Raw genomic sequence first — 19780 nt, forward strand, 5'->3', positions numbered from 1 at the left:
AAACAAGCTGTGAAAGATTTTGAATATAGGATGAAAAGGTTTCACAGCTTCAAAATACTGAGTCTCAATGAAGTTGCTGCAGAAGTTTTCCATGACATTATACTTCTTCATAGAAGTCTGTTACATTCAACTCGGCTCCCCAAAGCCAAAGAAATTCCCTTGACTGCTGTAGTTTGTCTCTATGTCATGACTGGGTTTTATTTCAAATATAAACCAGTTTTGTCATTCATTGTTATTTTATCTAAGTCTCCCTCTGCCCCAGCTACTCAACCGTCCTTATGGCAGTATTTTCTATGACCTGCATTTTACATATTTTTTCATTTTTTTGCACCATGATAGTCTTTTTTTTTTTTTTTTCTGCTTTGCTTTCCTATGCTGGAAATGTGAATGTTATTGTGTTCATAAAAAAGGTGGATGGCCAGAAATTTTGACTTCTGCGTGTGCCATGCTGTTTTGATCTACTGTGCTGGTTCCTGCTTTTGTGTTTCCTACATGTATAAGCGATGACCAAAATATCTACTGTGATTAGACCTTGAAAAGGAATTTTGTTTGTCTAGTGTAAGAGCTAGCTCATTGTGTTTGAGTAGTGTTATAAGGTACGCTGCAAAAGGAGTTGGAAGATGTGAAATGCATCCTAATGATAGCCATAATACATTAATTAGAGTCCATAAATGTATCTGATCTTTTTTTTTGTGAGTAGTTGGAACTAAGGGTGTTGACAAAACTGTTCTAAGATACCAAGAATTACCAAAATTCGGTTCATGAATGGGCACTTGCATGTCCAGGATAAAATGCTCAAGGCTGAAAGAAAGCACAATGTGTTTTACAAGGTTAAGAAAATTCATAACCATTGTGGGTGATTAACACTTCTCAGAATGATTTATTATATATGCACATTTATTCTTTTCATTTATTTTTACTGAGACAGGGGTGGGTTTTGGTTTATTTGTTTTGGATTGGGCTGGGGTTTTTTTGATTTTTTTTTTTTTTCCTCCAGTTTGGCTCTGCAAAAAAAGGGCTTTCTCTTACTAACACAGCCCAGGAAATAAAAATATGAAGACAGATTGTTCCCATATCGAAATCCAAATCCTGCACCTGTTCTAAGCAGGATAATTGCTAACAAGCTGCTCTCTTTTTAAAATGCCTGTTATCCACAGAGCTGACTGAGATTCGTGCATTCCTGTGGAAGTGGCATTTTATAAGGACTCTGAAAAGAAACGCCAACATTTTGATTAATAAAGATGTTGACCAGGAAAAGTAATTGTTTGACCATAATCATTCAGACAAGAACTGGAGCAATAGGATCTTATAACATGGCGTATTGTAAAGAGAGTATGAGGGATGAAAATGATAGGTACTTATGCAAATGGATTATAACTGTCCTGTGCCACTTTGTGGATCAGTCTTTTAGTCTCTCTGCTATCTAGGCCATGGGATTACTCAAAAACAGCTGGGAAGGAATGGACACAGTCATTTAATCACAAATTGTAAGTACTTGCTGCAGTAATTTTCCTGCAAATAGTACACAGCATAATCAAGGCAGTTAGTATTTAATACTAGTTGGAGGATGAGCTGTGTAACAAACTCTGGAAAGACTTCCTTGTTTTTATTATAAGTATTCTCGACCTGTCTTTTAAAACACCTGAGATACAACATGAAACTCTTTGTCTTTTTATGTTTATCACCTTTTCTTCATGTTTGGGGAATGCAAATGGTAGAGTTTAATGAAGTAGACACTAGCGGAGTCATTAAGTGATATTATCTTGATTACATCTCAGCTACAGAGTGAGACTCATTCTCATTCCTACTGCAAAGCAGATTACTTTTGCTTTTCCTACTCAAATGCACTTTGCCCCGATACTCTTACCAAAAAAACGGAAGGATGCGATTCTTCATAGAGCTTTCCTGTAGGTTTTGTCCTGGTGACAGTACAGGAACAGTTTAAAAAAAACAAAATAAAACAACCCCAGAACTCTCCAAAAGATAAAAGAAGATTCATTGAAGGCTTCAGAAGATGCTGGCAGAAACTGCTACAGACCATGTCTCTTCTAGCTAAGATCCTTCACCTGCCCTTAATGGCTCAACACAAAACCAGGCAATCCACGGATGCTACTGCAACTTAGTGCTGATGGATTTCAGTTGCAGATACTCACAGTGTAGGTATACACACCAATGTGCATCTGCATGCTTGTAACACTGAGCATGTCAGCCTGGTAAAGTTCACTCTGGATGGCAGAAATAATTGCAGAATCTCTGCTTTTGCTTTACCCAGCTTTACCCAGCAGAAAGAGTTTAAACCAGTGGAATCTGTGTCTTATTTTTTATAGATAAATGATATTTTCGATATTTGGCTCATTGCAGCATTTATCAGCTAGGTTGATTGCATCATGGGCAGGTATTTCTATGAGAAAAAGCAGTTTTAATTAAATGCCAGCTCTCAGGATTGGTTTGTCTTTAAAAGTTTGGCTTTAATTTCTTGGCCCGAAGGGAATGATACATTTTAGCTAACCTGTCTCTTTTAGAAGAACCTGCAGGGGCACTTCTTAGTCCTCAGGCTGTATCCAGTGCTCTTCAGTGTGCCTGCTTGCACCAGTCAGTCTTCTACTGCTTCTGTTACTATTTCCATGGTAGAAATTGCATTGCCGTTTACATAAGTAGTTTTCCAAGATGGAAGAAAAATGCTATTAAGATAATTCAGGCCCCTGACTTATGAATGCAGCACATCACAGCAGTATTTTCTGACCTTTGATGTCTCTTTAGTTGTACACACTTGCTAAAATAAATATGTCTTAAGGGCTTTTTATCCTCATTGATTAACAATAAAACTGTGATAAAACACTGCAACTTGATAAGCTTTAGGAAGGAAACTGGGGGGTTTGTTTTGTGGGTTTGTTGCATTTTTTTTGATTTTTTTTTTTCCTGTTTATGCTGCTTACAGGAAAGATTGTAAGTTTATTCAGATAAAAATATGGAAATATTTGAGTTTTTTGTTTTTTGTGGGTTTTTTTTTTTTTTTTTTTTTAAGGTACTACCTCTATTAATTTTAAGTGATTCTTTTTCCCAAATTGATATCACCAATATCTTAAATATATATACTTATATATTACAATATATAAAAGCAATACAATACTTAAATATTACAATACTTAAAAGCAATACAGTACTTAAAACCATCACTCTTAAATTATAAGCAGTTGCATTTCAATGTCAAGGGATAAAAGATATTTCTATATGAAATAAATTTAATGGAAATCCGTTTGATGTTATTTCTATTGTAATAGCAACTTGGGTTGTATCTTGTTACATTCAGGTGTAATGCAGCCATTATGGAGGTAATTTTATAGTTTTTTTTTATTTTCAAAATGAAACATCCGTGTTAGACTCTGTATTTCATTCAAAAATAGAGAAAAGCTCCTCAGAACTCCTGGATGAGGTTACCTGCTATAGATCGTGAAATTCAAAGCCATTCCCTACTAGTGCTTTAGAAATTTTCATGCTTGCAGTGAACCAGTTCATCATCAGTCTGTAAATTGTGCTTGGAGGGGGAACATATATTTAGAAATCAGCCTAGAAAAGGAGAGAGGAAAATGCTTCAGCATATTTGGTTTATATTTGCTTGTGTATTTGCTGGATATAGTTTTTCAGCATCTCCTTCTAAAATTTCTTGTTTTGCAGTGGTGAGTGAGATTTAGCATAGAGGGATGCAGAACGGTGGAAATGACTCATGTTCCCCTTTGACAGCCTCAAACTGTAATTTTTTTATGTCCGGTTTCTGCAGATTTTTGTTTTAGCCTTTCTTTTCATTACGATTGCAAAATTTTGGTGTGATCACTTAAGTACCCTATTTGGAGCCTCTGTAATACCATATAATGCCTTATAATGCCATATAAAACTAGTAAAGCCAGATTTGACAGCAAGTTATGCCTTTTTAAAAATTTATTTAGGGGACTTTTCAACAAAGATTAAATGCAGACAATCACAGAGCAGAAAGAGGCTAGAACCTCCTTTCAGTTGCATTCGTCGTGTTCACTGATGGTAGTGATTAAAAGCTCATGGTGAAATGTGGTCTTTAACATTTGGCAGGAGAGGCCAAAAGCATTAGGTTCTATAACATTGTTGCACCATTTTTTGTGTATGCAGTATAATGAATTTTTCTCTTTGTAGCTGTGTTTTAGGTATTACTCAATCACAAATTCCATTCAAAAATATGTATTACTTAAGGTTTGGTTTTGGAAGCAATGCAGATAAATGATTTGTGAAAAGGTACTTTAAATAATGAGAAAACTGGCGATTGTGTTATGCTTTGAGCAGCCATTTTCTGATTCATTAGAGCTAGACTGTAAAATCTAAAATAACATTATAGATAGTATTAAATGTAAACCACCTTATTCAAAAGTTTGTATTTTTTTCAAACCACATTAATAGAAGAACCTATTTTGAAGATTAGATCCTTAAATCTCTATCTGCATGTTCCTTGTTGTTATATGCCAGTTAGCAGTTAGATACGGGGAAACTATATGATGTCAAAAGTTTCTTATTGTACTGCTGTCTATGATGTTTCCTCTTGAATGCCCCCAAAATGACAGCTTCTGTCTTGACAGTGATATATGATCTAAAAACCTATTTAACTGTCTTTTGCTTATGACCATTTTGAAAAGCAGTGCAAGACTAAAAATGTTATTATGTATGAACAGCAGCTTACTCTATTTTAAAATTTGTAACTTATAGTCCAAGAGTTGCATTGATGATTAGCATCAGGAAAGTTGATTTGAGATGTCCTTGACAATACTGATTGTACTATGAATTCACCTTATTATAGGAATTTTCTAATATTTCATCAAATCTTTTTCATTAGTGTATATTAACTCCACAAAGGTCTTAACAGAATGTTGTCACTCAATATCAGAACATAATAATGACCTTTTAATAATTTCTAATCTAATAATTTGGAACAACTCATAAATTTTATCAAACTACTAAAACCAAATACTTTAGTCTTAAGTCAGAGATCAGTCCTTTTTATGTCAGTCTCCCAAGATTTTCAGTTAGCTGGAAGCCTGCTTCTTTCTCAATATGGGTACCAGTGAGCTCTGTATGCTCAGTACTAGGTTCATCTATTTGATATTCTTCTTGCAGAAATTTGTAGAAGTGTTTAAAATGGAATTTTATTTTTAGAAATTGAACAGTATTCATGTCTGCAGAGAATAACCTTCTGAATAATGAGAACCTTCTAGTTTTTTAGAGGCTTCAGTATATTCATCAAGTTATCCAGCTTTTGTCATTTTAAGTAAATTCTTTGAAATTAGGGTTTCATGATTTTCTGAGGGTAACTAACTGTTTTCTCACTGCCACTTGCTTGTATTAGCTGCTAGGTCTTCTATTACAATTGAACTCAGTTAAGTGTCGTATGAATAAGACTTACACTGTTATGTTTAGAATATTTTCTAATCTGTGCTTTTAACATTAAAATAATTCTTACTTAAGGGAAAATAATAGCTTGGATCTTCGTTTACATGGAGGATGTAGAAGTTTTGTATTTCTGTGAAAAGGCCGGGGATCCTTGCAATGTCACTAGCCAGGGCTGTCCAGAAAGGATTGAACTACACAATCCTCACATCCTAGGGAGCACCAAAGGGGCTTTTGAAGCTGTTATGCAGACCAACTGTCTTTAAGGCTAATCAGGAAGTTGCTATGGTAATAAGTATTTAATGAGGTGGGAGTCAACCACAAAAAGCTGAAGAAAATGAGTAGATCAGGCAAGTTTGCAAGGGGTTGGGAAACATGGGTGATGAGATGGGAAAGGAAGGTGGATGTAGGAGTTTCTGCTTAGACCATGTTTTTCACCCTGCCTGTGGCAGACAGGAGCCCAGAAGTTTAGTAAAAATAATACGGGCATCAAAGATGTATTGTTGGTTATGGTAATTGGGCTTCTCCTGCATGGTGATGCCTAGAAAAGCTGCACAGGTTTCAGTCTGAAAGGGACTGTCTGCTAATGCTGAGCTGCAGCTGTCCTTAGTAATTTCCTTCTGTGTGCTATAATTGAACATCATTCATTATCTGCTGTTCAATCAGTATCAACACCAGAGAGGAGATTTGTGTAATAATAGAAAAGTACAATTACTCTTACAGCCAGCAGAACTGAGAGCAGCCCAGGCTGGCTGGTGCCCATTTACCACTAGTGGCTGGCTTCAGCTGTGGGGAGGGGAAGGCTAACATTGATCAGGTGAGGGAGCTGATCCCGTGAAGACCAGCTATGGTCTAGGGTTTAAACTGAGTAAATAGAGTGGGTGCTTCTCCCATCTGATGAGGCTAAAAACCTCTTAAATGAGCAAGCTTGGGCAGGCCCAGGCCAGGCAGGAGGATGGGGCCCAGGGGGCAGAAGTTATGTTAGAGCAGTGTGGGTCTCCTTGCTGGGAGCTGTGGTGGGCTGACTTCTCTTGTGGGATTGCTTAGTGACTCTGTAGGGGAATTCTTCTTATGTTTCCTGGAAAAAGAGTACTGGGAAGAGAAACTTGTCTTTCATGGGTAGAAATGAACAAGTGAGGGGTCAAAAAAAAAGTTAAAAATTGAAGGCACTGTTAAACATGCTGGTTTGGGTAATGTATGGTATTGATGTAGTGTACACCAGCCAATTAGACACAAGAACATTGTCATTTTCTGTTGCTAAAATATCTCCATTTTGTACTCATTTGTAATTCAGAAAACTAAAATGAAGTAATGTGTTTGTGAAGAAATATTAATATGCCTTTGGAAACTTATAAAACATAGCAGGAGGTACCTTTCTGCACCTGCTGAGGTGGCAGATCTGCCATGTCTCTCTGCCTTTCTGTCCAGCAGAAAGGGGAAGGCTAAAAAATTGTCCTTGCTGTGTACATGCAAGATGAACAAACCCAGGATCTCAGATCAAACAGGGAAGACTCCAAGTAATCTCTCCTGTGGCATTTGCTCATTCAGTGAAGAAGCAGCCATGCGGGGCTGCATGTTGTGGCCTCAGGTCTTGGGGAGGTGGAAGAGAAGTTTTTAGGTGGTATTGTCTTCAAGTGCAGGTTTTTTGCCTCACCTGCTATTTAGTTGGAGCTTAATGGGAGCTTGTGTAGATTGTGAAGCCCTTGTGTAATGTAACTCAACTTTGTAAGCAGGCTGAAGAAGAATCTTTTGAGAAGTACCTCCCAGATTTCTTTTCACAGAGAGTCTTGCCACAGCAGTTTAATTTTGAGATAGTAAAGGCATGGGTGACTCTGGCAGAGAAATGTTTATGCTTGCCAGCTATAGATAATAAAAAAGATATTTTCTGTGAGAGAAAGTTAGGATTGTCATACTAGTTCTGTTGTTTCTGTTGTTAGATATTAATGTGTTCTTTGGTCTCAAGCTGTACCATGAACACAGGTGATGTATTGCTACTACTGACAAACCTGAATGGCATCTGGCTGTAGTCAATAGGAGTTAAACATGTAACCACAGAACATGTAACTAGTAGTTGCAGAAGCATTCATTTAATATTTGCTATAAACCACTGTTGGTTTGTTTGTTTTTTTTTTTTTTCATAAATAATACGGGAGCAGTTTACAGTTGAGCTACTGCATAGACAAGAAGAACTGTGTAGCATCAGATGGAATACTTGGAGCTTCAGGCAGTTTTGTAAATGTATTCTGTTACAAATAAGTTTAATAGTGTGCATTAAAAAGGAAGTGTATTTAAACCTTTATGGTCCATGCTATGTTAGGTGGAATTACAGTAAATTGCTACATTTCATTCCTGTAATTGTCTTATAAACTGCTAGTTGGTATTGTCCTGAAATCTATGTTCAGCACATTTTAACATGAGTCGTATTTTGGACAGCTTTTATAAGTTCTTTCGATTCTCTCTTATGGGAATATGTACATATATGTTTAAAAAAAAAAAAAGAGATCTCTATTTAAAAAAGCTTAAGAGTTCAACACCTTTGGATGACTCTGTGTACTGTTGAGAGGAGAGGGATCACGGTCACCTCCCATGCAGTGATTATGAGTATGCACAGAGTAATTTTCCTATTGCTAATAGTTCTAGAAATATATGATTATGAAACATGGTCTTTTCTGTTTATTTTATTTTTTTTTTCCATTCCTGTAGGAACTTGGAAGTAACAGCCCTCCACAGAGGAACTGGAAGGGAATTGCTATTGCGCTCCTGGTGATTCTAGTTGTTTGTTCACTCATCACTATGTCTGTCATTCTTTTAACCCCAGGTAACCTGCTTCTTTATTTATCTTACTGAAGGTGTATGATTCATAATGCAGTCATTTAAATTGCATATAAATGTTAAAGTATCTCTTGCTCTTTAGCGTTTTAACTTCTGGCTACTATACATTTGGTGCCTGTAGGGACTTGAGTTAAAGGAGGCCTTGTGGAGCAGAAGCATTTGGCTTTGGCAGTAGGTCCTTAGGATTGTGCCAGTCTTGAGATGGCTACAAGCAATCCTTATTAGCCTCAGCAGGTATGACCTGACTTTAAGATTTTGTCACTTGGTGCAATTTCAAATTCACAGATGATCTGGGAGAAAGCTGTATGTCATGGAAAACTAATGCCGAGAATGCAACTTCTCACTGAATCAGAAGCACGCATCTTTCATATGTACTTGCACAAGCTTCTTCCCCTTTCCTTCTCTCAAAAACAAAGAGAAGAGAAATTACTTAATGGTTCAGTTACAGAAAAAAGCAGGATGAAAGGCAAGTAGTAGACAAAAAAAGCAGTTGAACATATAAAATAGTTAAGATTTCTCTTTTTTTTTTTTTTTCGGTTGTTGTTCCAATTTGATCCAGGTTATTTTTCTAAAGGTTTTCTTTTTACTGCTGGGGCAGCAACCATTTAACTGTGTCTAGAAACCTAAGAGAAGGCAAAACTACACAAGTTTAAAAGAAAAATATCTTTTTTTTTCCTCAGATTTAAAGTTATTATTTAAAATACTTGATTGGATGCCTAGATAGTAAATATTGCTGAGCAAATATTCTGCCATGCAAGTACCCAGTTTGTGTAACTGAAAAGGTTAATGAAGTGGTTTTTAGTTAAGTAATAGTTCCAGACAATTTGGCTACTGGATGAAATCATTAAGGGAAGCTGCTTGGGTCTGTGCATGAGCAAATATAGTATTAGACTGCTGCTGCTTGAAAGGAAGGTGGTGAAACTGAATAGGAAAGCATCAGAAAGCTTTGCTTGTTAAGAGGGAACGAGACAGCTGGAGACAGTATGGAGGAATACTATGGAATATTCTGTTTCCTGTTTTGTATAAGTATCACATATGCATGGTGCCATCCAAGGAGTGATAAATGACTTTGCTTATTTCTACTTAGAACATTTTGAGAACAATAAAAGCAGAATTGCACTGCTGTGTAGTCTCATTGTATCAGAGTTTCTTCAAGGAATCATGAAAAACAGATGTTGAGGGCAAATGGTGGCCTTGTGGTCCTGGTACACTTTAAGACAGAAAACTGTTTTTCTTTTCAGGGAGAGGTGACTTTTTTTTTTAAGGCTTGTAAAATCTCAAAAGTGTTATGCTGGAATCCACAATAATAAACATTGGTTCTGCCTCTAATTTCTATATATAATTATTAATGATATAGAAACATAAATCAAAGTCTTTGAAGGCACTTATGGAAAAAAGAATAAACAGCCTAGGGAAATTTAATTTATTTTTTTTTATTCTATGTTAAAAAAGCTCAGAATTACAACATCTCAAAATCCAGAGAGCGTGCTTGAAAATTGGATGTAAGCCGGGACCTACATTTCAGTTGAAGTCATGCGAGTGAAAACTAGTTCTGTCAGCTCAGATGTTCCGAGATGTCCCATAGAGACCCTAAAGCTTGATATAAATAAAAACCTATTTCCTAAAATGGTCTAGGTCTGTAAAACTGGGGTTTCTTGCAGGTCAGAAGTGCTTTCCAAAAAAAGCTGTGGAGCTGTCTTGATTCTAATCAGTGCTGTTCCCCTTCGCTTTTCATGATTAATTAGTTGGTTGTTTTTGTTTTTTTTTTAATTTTGAAAATATTCTGTTACTCTGCCAGTTTGCTGGCCGGTACTAAGCGCTCTAGCTGAAGTTATATGGTTTTCAATATATGTAAGCTCACTTTGGGATATCTAGCATTCGAGGGGCGGGAAAACATTCTCACAGGTCTGGCTATTACAAGGTGCTCAGTTCTAAGGTGCTACCAATCTGTTGTTATAAATACTTGGTTTTGAAAACTCTTCTCATAAAATATAATATTTGTGAATTAGAATGTTCAGTGCAATAATGAGAATTGTCCTATACTACCTTGGGATGGTTCAGAGGGCACTGCTTATTATTTCTAATACTGTTCTGAGCATCAGAGACTTCTTTCCCTGATTAGTTCTGCCTGTACTGATGGGTCCTTTTTAGATTTCATGTAAATTCCCCTGAAGACTGTACATCATGCTCTTTCTTTTTATGGAGATTATAAGAATTTCAGATGGTGGTTGCTCAGAGGTCTAATTGTTTTGTTGAAAATTTTGCAGAGGCAAAAGTATATTTACTGATATGCAAAAACCAACAGAAATTCTCTTTTTTGCCTGCAATTATTTATACATTGTCCACAATATAAGAAACTCTAAGGTCCCTGTGCACTTTAACAGTTGTCATTTGACCTTACTCAAACTTTGAACAATAGCTTTCATGCCTTTTATGATGAAGTGATCGAGGCTTCCATATAAAATAACAAGCTTTTAAAGGAAAATCTTCTAAGTTACATGCAGAAGGCATCAAAGAGGCTTTAGGTTCTACTAAAGATGGAAGTGATATTAAAAGTAAACAGAAATTCTTGATTTCTGTTTTTAGTGGTTTTCATTGCATGAAATACAGCATGAATATACAACACTAAGCCGGAACTGTTTTAAAATAAGAGATGTATTTTCACCCACTAATATTTTAGCTTCCGTTAAAATATGGAATATCTGTGTGGCAATTCTGTTTGTGGGTTTAGTAAATTGTACCAACGATATTAATAACATTTTGGTCCCTTTATATTGCTTTTTATCTCTGATAATACTCAGAAACTTTATAAATGTATTAGTGTTATGAACAAAGAGATGGAAAAATGGAAGACTAAACCATTCAGCAATGGAAGGGGTTAGTGACAGGGTCTCAATGGACTCCCAGTCCTGTAATCTCTTACTGTGGCTCAACAGCTCTCTATGAACCTCTGTGGACTAAGTAGTAAATTGAAAAAAAACAAACATCGCACCCATTGAGTACAAATTACTACACTGTTCTGTAGCAAGGAGTAGGCTTGCAGGCAAGTATCCTTGCTACTTTTGTGCAGTGATAAACTGCATGAAGATACCAAATAATGAGGTTACTCTTGTTAATGAAATAGACTAGAGCATGGAAAAACTTTGGAGCTTCAGGAGCCTGTCTGTTCTTTGGGAAAATTTAATTATGCGTCTAGTGATTTTTGAGTAATAATAGATGATTACTGGAGAAGTATTAAAGAGAGAACAAAAGAAGAAAATATCATGGAATAAATTCATAAAGTTTCTTTATATTGGGAAATATAAATTTCTGAGGTGCCATCATTTGGATTATATGTCAGTATAACGTGGGTATCTTTCTTGTTCTGCTTTTATTCTATTTCATGTTTTTGAAATTTCATCACATAACAGCACATAGTGAAATATTCATAGGTAGATTTTCTGGGATGAGTTTCTCACTCCTGCCTTTTAATCAGCATAGTTTTGTGCTTTGCATCATGACAGTGCATTCCACATTGTAGGAATTACCTGAAGACCTATCTGAGTAACACTGCTGATCAGTATTTCAAAACTGAGAAATGCTCAACTGGAAGTACTAGCAGCTGAAATCCTTTATATGAAAAATCTCCTAAGAACAGCCTAAGAGTTGTACAGACATTGTCACCCCTGTACAGGTATTTTGCCACAACACTTGAGGCTGTTTTTCATTTTGGAATTACAGCAGTTCTACTTCCATGTTAACTTACAGTTTCTGAAAATAAGGCAGACTCCAGTGCTCTATGTGAAGCTCCTTTACTGGGATGTTGATATTAACATTTAAACCATGCGTGCTGATAATACGGTAATTACTGCTGAGCAAAATGGCATGTAACTATAATCACAGGCTCAGAGCAAATTCAGAGTTTGCTATCTTGATGAGAGAAAAAAAAAAATGAGGACAGTTCTGCAGAAAAAAAAAATGCTTCAAGGAATATTTATGTCATCCAAACTGACAGAAACTGCGTTTTTGAAATTGTTTTGAGTAAAATCAGGCTCGAGGAAGTGGGTCCGTTTGGATCATATCCAGTAGATAAATCTTCTGTTTAGAACAGTGTTGGGACCAACCCCTTCGCAACATCTCTCATGCTATTCTTACAGTCATAGAGAACAAACTAAAAAGCATTTTTTCTGGAGATTCATTACCAGAAGATTCAGGGTTCTGTTGAATGCTGCATAGGCTCCCTATACCTGCTATAAATTGGCAAAAAGGATTTGATATCTGGCTACTTTATGGCAAGTTGGTTTTCTATTTTCATGCAAATATAATACAAACTATACTAATAGTTCATATACTAATTCCCAATTACTGATAGAGCTGTTACCTTGCATACAGTTTACTACTGTTTTGTTTTGTTTTGTTTTTTTTCCCCATTTAATTTAATTTCCCCTTTGTTAAATGCCATGTCAGATGGCATTTAACATCAAACCTTTACTCTAGTTTCTAGTGTTAAGCCTTTTTGTTCCACAGAAAAGCCAGTGAGGAGTTTGAATATGTAATATACTACACTACATCGTTATTAGTTTTATTTGCTAAGGTAGAAGGTAAATTTTATGAGGTGTAAAGACTACATTTAACCTGGAAAATAATATCCTATAAACTCATGAAAGGTAATGAGGCTATTAATTTCTAGTTTTTTAGTCTTACAGTTTCATAAGCACAAACAGGTCTGTCATTTTGAATAAATACACGCCAGTTGTTCAACTGTTGTTAGTTTCATGTATAGTTAAAAAGTATCAATTTAGGTTTTAGTATTTGATTTTGTTTGTATCTTCTGTTATCTGTGTTCACTTTCTATGTGTAATATATATAATTTCAGGCCAATGTCTATAAATCTGTGGGAAATAGTGTGAGGACAGGGGAAATATGATTCCTTCAAGGAAACATTCAGTAAATTTAAAATGGAAATGAAAAAAAAAATAGTAGATGATTTGGTAATTTGGCAATAAAGTGAATTATTTAAAATAAAACAAGTTCTTCATAGAATCATAGAATGTTTTAGGTTGGAAGGGACCTTAAAGATCATATAGCTTCAACCCCCCTGCCATAGGCAGGGATACTTTCCACTAGATTACGTTGCTCAAAGTCCCATGCAGCCTGCCCTTGAAAACTTCCAGGGACTGGGCAGTTACAACTTCTCAGGGCAACCTGTTCAGTGCCTCACCACCCTTAAAGGGAGGAATTTCTTTCAAATGTCTAATCTAAATGTATTATCTTCCAGTTTAAGGCCATGCCCCCTTGTCCTTTAGCTACAGGCCCTTGTATAAAATTCCTCTCTAGCTTTCTTGTAGGCCCCTTTAGGTACTTGAAGGCTGCTCTAAGGTCTCCTTGAAGCCTTCTCTTCTCCAGGCTGAACAAGTCCAGCTCTCAGCCTGTCTTCATACGAGAGGTGTTCCAGCCCTCTGATCGTCTTTGTGGCCCTTCTCTGGACTTGCTTGGTCAGGCCCGTGTCTTTACACTTGGGGCCCCAGATTTGAATACAGTACTACAGGTGAGATCTCACAAGACCAGAGCAGAGGGGCAGGATCACCGCCCTTGACCTGCTGGTCATGCTCCTTTTGATGCAGCCCAGGATAGGTTGGCTTTCTGGGCTGCAAGCGCACACTGCTGGGTCATTTTGAGCTTCTCATCAACCAACACACCCAAGTTTTTACCCCTCAGGGCTGGTCTCACTCCATTCTCTGCCCAGCCTGTATTTGTGCTTCTGATTGTGCCGACCCAGATGCAAGACCTTGCACTTGGCCTTGTTGATCTTCAGGAGGTTTGCATTGGCCCACCTCTCCAGCCTGTCAAGGTCCCTCTGGATGGCATTCCTTCCCTCCAGCAGGTTGACTACCCCACACAGCTTGGTGTCATCAGCAAACCTGCTGAAGGTGCGCTCAGCCCTACTGTCCACGTTGCTGACAAAGATGTTAAACAGTGCCCCTGAGGATCACCGGCTGTCACTGGTGTCCACTTGGACGTTGAGCTGTTGACCACAACTCTTTGCATGCAGCCAATTCCTTATATACCAAATGGTCCATCTGTCAAATCTGTGCCTCTCTACTTTACAGACAAGGATGTCATGAGAGACAATTTCAAATCAGAATGGTTTGGGTTGGAAAGGACCTTAACATCATCTAGTTCCAAGCCCCTGCCATGGGCAGGGACACCTCAGATTGGACCATGTCACCCAAGACTCTGTCCAACCCAACCCTGAAGACTGCCAAGTATTGAGCATTTACCACTCTTTGGGCAACCCATTCCAGTGCCTCACCACTCTCACTGTAAAGAACTTACTCCTTTCATCTAACAACTGCACCTGCTTCAGTTTAAACCCATTATCCGTTGTCCTATCACTACAGTCCCCTATGAAGAGCCCTTCTCCAGCATCATTGTAGGCTCCCTTCAGATACTGGAAGGCTGCTGTGAGGTCTTCGTGCTTCTCTTCTCCATGTTGAATGGCCCTAATTTTCTCAGCCCGTCTTCATATGGGAGATGCTCAAGCCTCCTATCATCCTTTGTGGCCCTCCTCTGGACTTGTTCCAACAGTTCCATGTCTTTTTTATGTTGAGGACCCCAACCTGCACACAGTACTCCAGGTGAGGTCTCACGAGAGCAGAGCAGAGGGGCAGGATCACCTTCCTCAATCTGCTGGTCATGTTCCTTTTGATGCAACCCCAGAACAATAGTTGCTTTCTGGGCTGTGAGTGCACACTGCTTGCTCATGTTAAGTTTCTCATCATCCAACACCCTCAAGTCCTTCTCCACAGGGCTGCTTTGAATAACTTCTCTGCCCAACTTGTAGCTGTGCCTAGGATTACCCCAACTCAGGTGCAGGACCTTTTGCTTCGCTCTGTTGAACTTCATGAGGTTGGAATTGGCCCATCTCAAGTGTGTCAAGGTCCCTCTGGATGGCATTCCTTCCCTTCAGTGTATCAACCAAACCACACAGCTTGGTGTCATTGGCAAACTTGCTGACTGTGAATCAATCCCACTGTCCATGTTGCCGAGAAAGATGTTGAACAGGATCAGTCCCAACATTGATCCTTGAGGGACACCACTCGTTACCAGTATCCGTTTGGAAATTGAGCTGTTGAACACAGCTCTTCGCCTGCAGCCATCCAGCCAATCCTTTATCCACTGAGTGATCCATTCATCAAGTTTTATGTTGCTCCAGTTTAGAGACAAGGATGTCATGCGGGACAGTGTTGAATGCTTTGCGCAAGTCCAGGTAGATGACATCAACTGCTTTGGCCCTATGCATCAGTTCCGTAGCCCCATCATAGAAGGCCACCAGATTGGTCAGGCAGGATTTCCCGTTAGTGAAGCCGTGTTGGCTGTCACCAACCACCTAGTTGTTTTTCATGTGCCTTAGCATGCCTTCCAGGATTATATTCTCCATGATCCCTTCTTGAAAATGGAGGTTATATTTCCCTTTTTCCAGTTGTCAAATGCTTTGCACAAGTCCAGGTAGATGATGACAGTCATCCCTTAACCACCAGGCGCCAAGGTGAGACAGACTAACGTGTAGTTCCCTGGGTCTTGTTTTTTGTATTTTTTTTTTTTTCTTTGTAAAAACGGGGCTATATTTCTCCTTTTCCAATCAGCAGGAACTTCACTGCACTGCCACAACTTCACAATATGATGGATAATAGCTTGGCAACTTTGTTAGCCAGTTCCCTTGGGGCTCATTAATGCATCTTCTCAGGTCCCATGGACTTGTGTAACTTCAGGTTCCATAAATGGCCTTGAACCTGGTCTTCCCTTACAACAGTTCTTCATTCTCCCAGTGGCTGCCTTTCCCTGCCACAACTTGGGCAGTGTGGCTGGAGCAGTTGCTGGTGAAGACTGAGGCAAAAAAGTTGAGTAACTCAACCTTTTCTTTATCACAGTAACCAGGTCTCCTGTTTCCTTCCAGAGAGGTCCTGTATTTTTCCTTAGTCTACCTTTCATGGCCAACATACCTAGAGAAGTTTTAGTTGTTGCCCTTGACATCCCTGAACAGATTTAATTTTATCAGGGCAATAGCTTTCCTAACCTGATCCCTGGCTGCTCAGACAATTTCTCCGTGTTCCTCCCAGGTGACCTCTCCTTGCTGCTGCCCTCTGTAGGCTCCTTTTTGTACTGGAGTTTCTCCAAGAGCTCCTTGTGAATTAGATAAAACGCAGAGGGTAGAGCTGGTATACCTTACTACTTTGACAGCCTTACTGTACACAGTTGATGTATTTAGTGTTTTCTGATAAACAGTTAATAAAAAAACCCCAACAAAACCTGTGAAAACTAAACTGGTTTTGATAAGGCAATTTTTGGCAACATAACTGTTTGTGTGAGCCTGATTGATAGTTGGCAAACTGACAGAATATAAGGGGTCACAATAGACAGACTCAGTAAAAGTTAGAAGCAGAATCTTTTTGGGATCACAAACAGCATCAAGAGCAGGGTGTGTTGAATCAAAATAGGTGATGGCAAGCAGCTTGTTGAAGGTCGGTAGTCAGCAAGGTTATGGAGAAAGGGGAAAATGAGTATATGAAGAGCCCAGTATTTGATGTTGTTAGGTTAGATGTAATGTTCTGAAGACAGAGAATGTATTTGTGGAGCTGAGTAGAGCATATGTAACAACATGTGCTTACTTTGAAGATAAAATCTCAGTGTGTGGCAGGAGCAAGAGCTAATAAGGTCTCATGATGTGTAAACAGAGGGATTAGGTATAAATCAAGAGAGATAATGTTACTCTGCTGTAAATCTCTAATAAGACTGCAGTTGGCATATTGTGTCCTGTGCTGGACTTGGAGACTCAAAAAAAACGAACCCAAACAGGTTATTTTGATCCCTGAAAGGTAGGAAGAAGGCAAGAAGATTATTTAAGGATTAGAACGTTTGTCCTGTGTGAGAAGATCTGAACAACTTTGCATGCTTAACCTCATAAGATGTCAAGTGAAGGGAGAGTTGATTACAGTCAGTAAATCATTTACAGTCAGTAAATGCTTACTGGGGCCCTGCTGAGACCTGGAAGGCAGGTGGATGCAAAAAGCAGCAGCTCTGTGGAGTGAGCAGCTGTGAGGGCCTTGTGTCTATCATAAATTTACAATGTGCATTAAAAAGGAGTTTCTCTTCAATACAGCAAGGATGCACCTTATTAATAGTAGCTGAAGAGCTGAAGTGGCTGCACCCGGCAGTGCTGAGATATGAAAGCAAAAAAAATCATATTGTTGTTTATTCCAGTAAGCTTTCAGCTGAGCCTGAAATTGAGAAATTTGGCTGAATAAAGACCGATAACGAAACTATGATGGACTTTATTCACTGTGAAGGGGTCACATTTTCATCTGAAATGTATTACAGGATACGACATTTACAAAGCACATGCTTGTAACTTATTGGATTCACATAAAGATAACAAGATTACTTCTTAACTGCTGTGATTCTAGATAGTCTTTTTCTGTAGGTCATCAGAAGCACTGTTTAATATCAGCAATCTGTAAGGACAAACTCTGACTAACAAAAAGATCCTCTGGTAGAGAAGGAGGATGCCTAGCATGTTGGAAGGGAAAGCTCATAGATCAGAGAAATACTGCAGTAATCTATGGCAAACCTGCCCAATAACAATAAAGTGATTAAAAGATCTGACTGGGCATCTGTCTGGCTCATTGTGTTAGGAAGTGCATAGGTGCATATTTTTGCTAGCGCACGGTCAACATGTAATGCAGCTTTTATCAGCTGCTGTTCTAAATAACCTAAAACAGTTAGGTGCAGTGCGTAGCTACCATCAGTGAGTATTCATTGGAAACCTTCTGTTTTGACAGCAGAACTTCTGCTTTAAAAGTATTTCTGATTTCACATGTTAGTGTGACTGTTCACTATTGAATCTCAGTTACTTATGATTTCTTTAACCTACAGAACAAGTAGAATTTAGCAGAGCTTCTTTGTCTTTTCCTGAACCATGGAGATTATTTTAGGAGCTGACAACTTATTATTTTGTTTAGAAAATCAATGTTGGCTAGTGTTTAGAAGCGCAATATTCCTGGGTTCTATCACTTTTGGGAAAAACACAAGGCTATTAGCCAATGTTACATTGTGCTTGTCACTAGAGAGTAAGCGCAGATTAGTAAATGTGCATATAAATATATATATTAACATTTCATTTTATAGAATAGAGTGAAATTAGTTCCAAATTTACTTACAGGAGTATCTTACTAAGTTTTTGTCTGGGTAAGGTGAGCAATTCACCTACATTCTTTGGCAGTCAAGAAATTTTTGTACTGGTTTGTAATCAAACTTTTCTTGTGGTGTAGGGCTGTGGGAGGAAGGACGTTTGCCACTTAGAGTCCTGGTATAATAAATAGCTAAGCACTACGTTTTTCAGTTGTCCCAGCCTGAGGTATCAATGCTTTGTTCTCTGAAGCTCTACTGAAGAAAAATGAAATGTTTTCTTGAAGTGAAAAAAAAAAAAAAACAAAAAATGAGGAAGGTGTTTGTTATTGATTTTATCAGGACGTTGTGTTCTGTTTCTATAATTTCAGAGTTTTCCAAATCACGCTGAATATATTGGTTTGAATATCTAAAATGATGTTGTTATATTTATTTTAGATGAACTTGCAAATTCATCAGAAACCCGATTGTCCTTGGAAGATCTCTTCAGAAAAGAGTTCATAGTTCATAATCCAGAAGCCAAATGGATTAATGGTAGGTGCATAATCTTTCATGTAACTTAAAATCAGGTAATAGTTTTGAGTGTTGTATATCCTGGCTCTGAGAAGGAATCAGTTAAAATTTCAGACTCTCTTGAAATTGGCCAGTGTCCCAGTTTTCCTTGTAAGTTCTAAATCATATCTACTTCATTAATTTTTGAAGTGGCTTTCTAATTTTAAAGCTCCATCTAGTAGAAGCTCACTAAAGTTTTCTGTTTATGCTACTGACTCACTTTGAAACAGAGTTGAATTGTTTTTAAGAACTAGATCTTGTTTATGGATTCACAAAAAGATCTATTCATAAAATTGTTCTACTAGTATCAGAACTTTGTGGTTCTCCACATCTGGTGTGGATTCTTAAATATTTATGTGTATTCGTACAGCTGTATTTTATTTATGTAATTGTATTTAATATTCTACTTTCTTCAGTGATTTATAAATGGTATGCAGATTCCCAAAGAATTTGTGTAACAGTTGTAATGTAAAAAAGAATACAAATTCAAACTAGTTCTTTCAACTCATTCAACTTTTCTCTTGGTCATATGGGTTGTTCACATTCTTTCTTTTTGCAAGAAATGCAGAAGTAACAACAGCAACCATCTCTTTTCTGTCCTTATAGTTGAATCTTTGTATTACTCCAGGTGTTAATAAAAGGAATAATAATAGGCTTTGTGCAAAACAGAGTATGTTAAGGGGTGCTCTATGTAAGGTAGGAGTTTGGAAGTTTGGTGACTGCATATGTAAATCCGGAATAGCTTTGCACAGGAAGTAAAAAATCCAATTATATTAATCAACTATGGTCTTAAGTGATAACTAGAAGGTGTTCTTCATTTGTAGGA

At 37.8% G+C, this 19780-nt stretch overlaps 1 protein-coding gene across 2 annotated transcripts in view; it reads left to right on the forward strand.

Moving 5' to 3' along the window:
- DPP10 (dipeptidyl peptidase like 10) overlaps positions 1-19780 on the forward strand; it is a 568807-nt gene that overhangs the window by 316126 nt on the left and 232901 nt on the right. For both annotated transcript variants that reach the window (XM_062605998.1, XM_062605992.1), the window contains exons 2-3: positions 8110-8224; positions 18841-18936. In XM_062605998.1, coding sequence (XP_062461982.1) covers positions 8110-8224; positions 18841-18936 — 211 coding nt within the window. The remainder of the gene's footprint in view (positions 1-8109; positions 8225-18840; positions 18937-19780) is intronic.

The sequence above is a fragment of the Pezoporus occidentalis genome, unplaced genomic scaffold (assembly GCF_034315485.1).
Source record: "Pezoporus occidentalis ecotype Australia unplaced genomic scaffold, CSIRO_AGI_Poc_V1 ctg12, whole genome shotgun sequence".
In the NCBI taxonomy this organism is placed as follows: Eukaryota; Metazoa; Chordata; class Aves; order Psittaciformes; family Psittacidae; genus Pezoporus; species Pezoporus occidentalis.